Source organism: Acanthisitta chloris, unplaced genomic scaffold (assembly GCF_000695815.1).
Source record: "Acanthisitta chloris isolate BGI_N310 unplaced genomic scaffold, ASM69581v1 scaffold20956, whole genome shotgun sequence".
NCBI lineage: Eukaryota > Metazoa > Chordata > Aves > Passeriformes > Acanthisittidae > Acanthisitta > Acanthisitta chloris.
Genome location: NW_008676770.1, coordinates 1 through 779, shown reverse-complemented (window position 1 = coordinate 779; position 779 = coordinate 1). Strand labels below are relative to the sequence as shown.

Below are 779 nucleotides of genomic sequence, written 5' to 3'. Positions count from 1 at the left end.
GCGTGTCCAGAGAGACACAGCTGGGAGGGGACACAGCTGCTCACTGGGACACCTCACCTGAGCACTCAAACAGGAGGTCTCCATCGCTCACGCGCCACACAAAGGCCTTGTCGTCCTCCCCACCTGTCACTGCCAGTGTGTTGGTCTTGGGGTCGAGGCTCACGCAGAAAACAGAAGCTTCACAGAGGAGTAAAGAAAGGCCACATGGCTTGGATGCCTATCCTGCCTCACCTGATGCTCCCAGGGGATCCAAACCCCATGCAAGGCAGGATGTCCATGAGCTGAACTCCCAACCCAACCCAGTGGGAATCGACCCTTCACGTGGGGGAGGAGCAGCACAGGCTGTGTGCTGAGCTCAGAGTGAGATGCCACGGTGGGAGGCTCAAAGGGCTCCTCTGCCAAAGTGTAAGGCAGAGACAAGCCTGAGCCCTGAGTCCTGCCAGCTGTCTCAGAACAGCTGGGAAACAGCAGTCTGGGCAGGCCTTCCGCACCCCTGACTCTGGGGAAAGCCGGGGTGAAGCAGGTCCCGAGGGAGGCCCCAGCTGCCTGCCCCCACCACTCACCCGAGTGCAGGGAGAACGTGCCCTCGCTGTCGTCCTGCGCCTCCATGCTGTCCTCCACCCCCTCGTCATCCTCCGTTTCCCAAGCCTCCGCCTCGGGCTCTTCTGCCCCCTCATCCTCGAAGTCGACGTCCTCCATCTCGTCGGCCAGGTCATCTGCAGAGAGCAGAGGTCAGGATGCGGCTCACGGACGGGTGGCTGGGGGCACAGGGGAGCCTC

The 779-nt window shown here is 62.3% G+C and overlaps 1 protein-coding gene across 1 annotated transcript in view; it reads right to left on the bottom strand.

Annotated features, from left to right (window-relative positions):
• The window catches only part of AAMP (angio-associated, migratory cell protein), a gene marked incomplete at its 5' end in the record, with an annotated part of 3717 nt that extends 3001 nt beyond the window's left edge, over positions 1–716 (bottom strand). Inside the window, 2 exons of the mRNA XM_009076264.1 lie at positions 58–177; positions 564–716. Of these exons, the coding sequence (XP_009074512.1) occupies positions 58–177; positions 564–716 (273 nt within the window). The remainder of the gene's footprint in view (positions 1–57; positions 178–563) is intronic.
• Between the last annotated feature and the right edge of the window lie 63 nt (positions 717–779).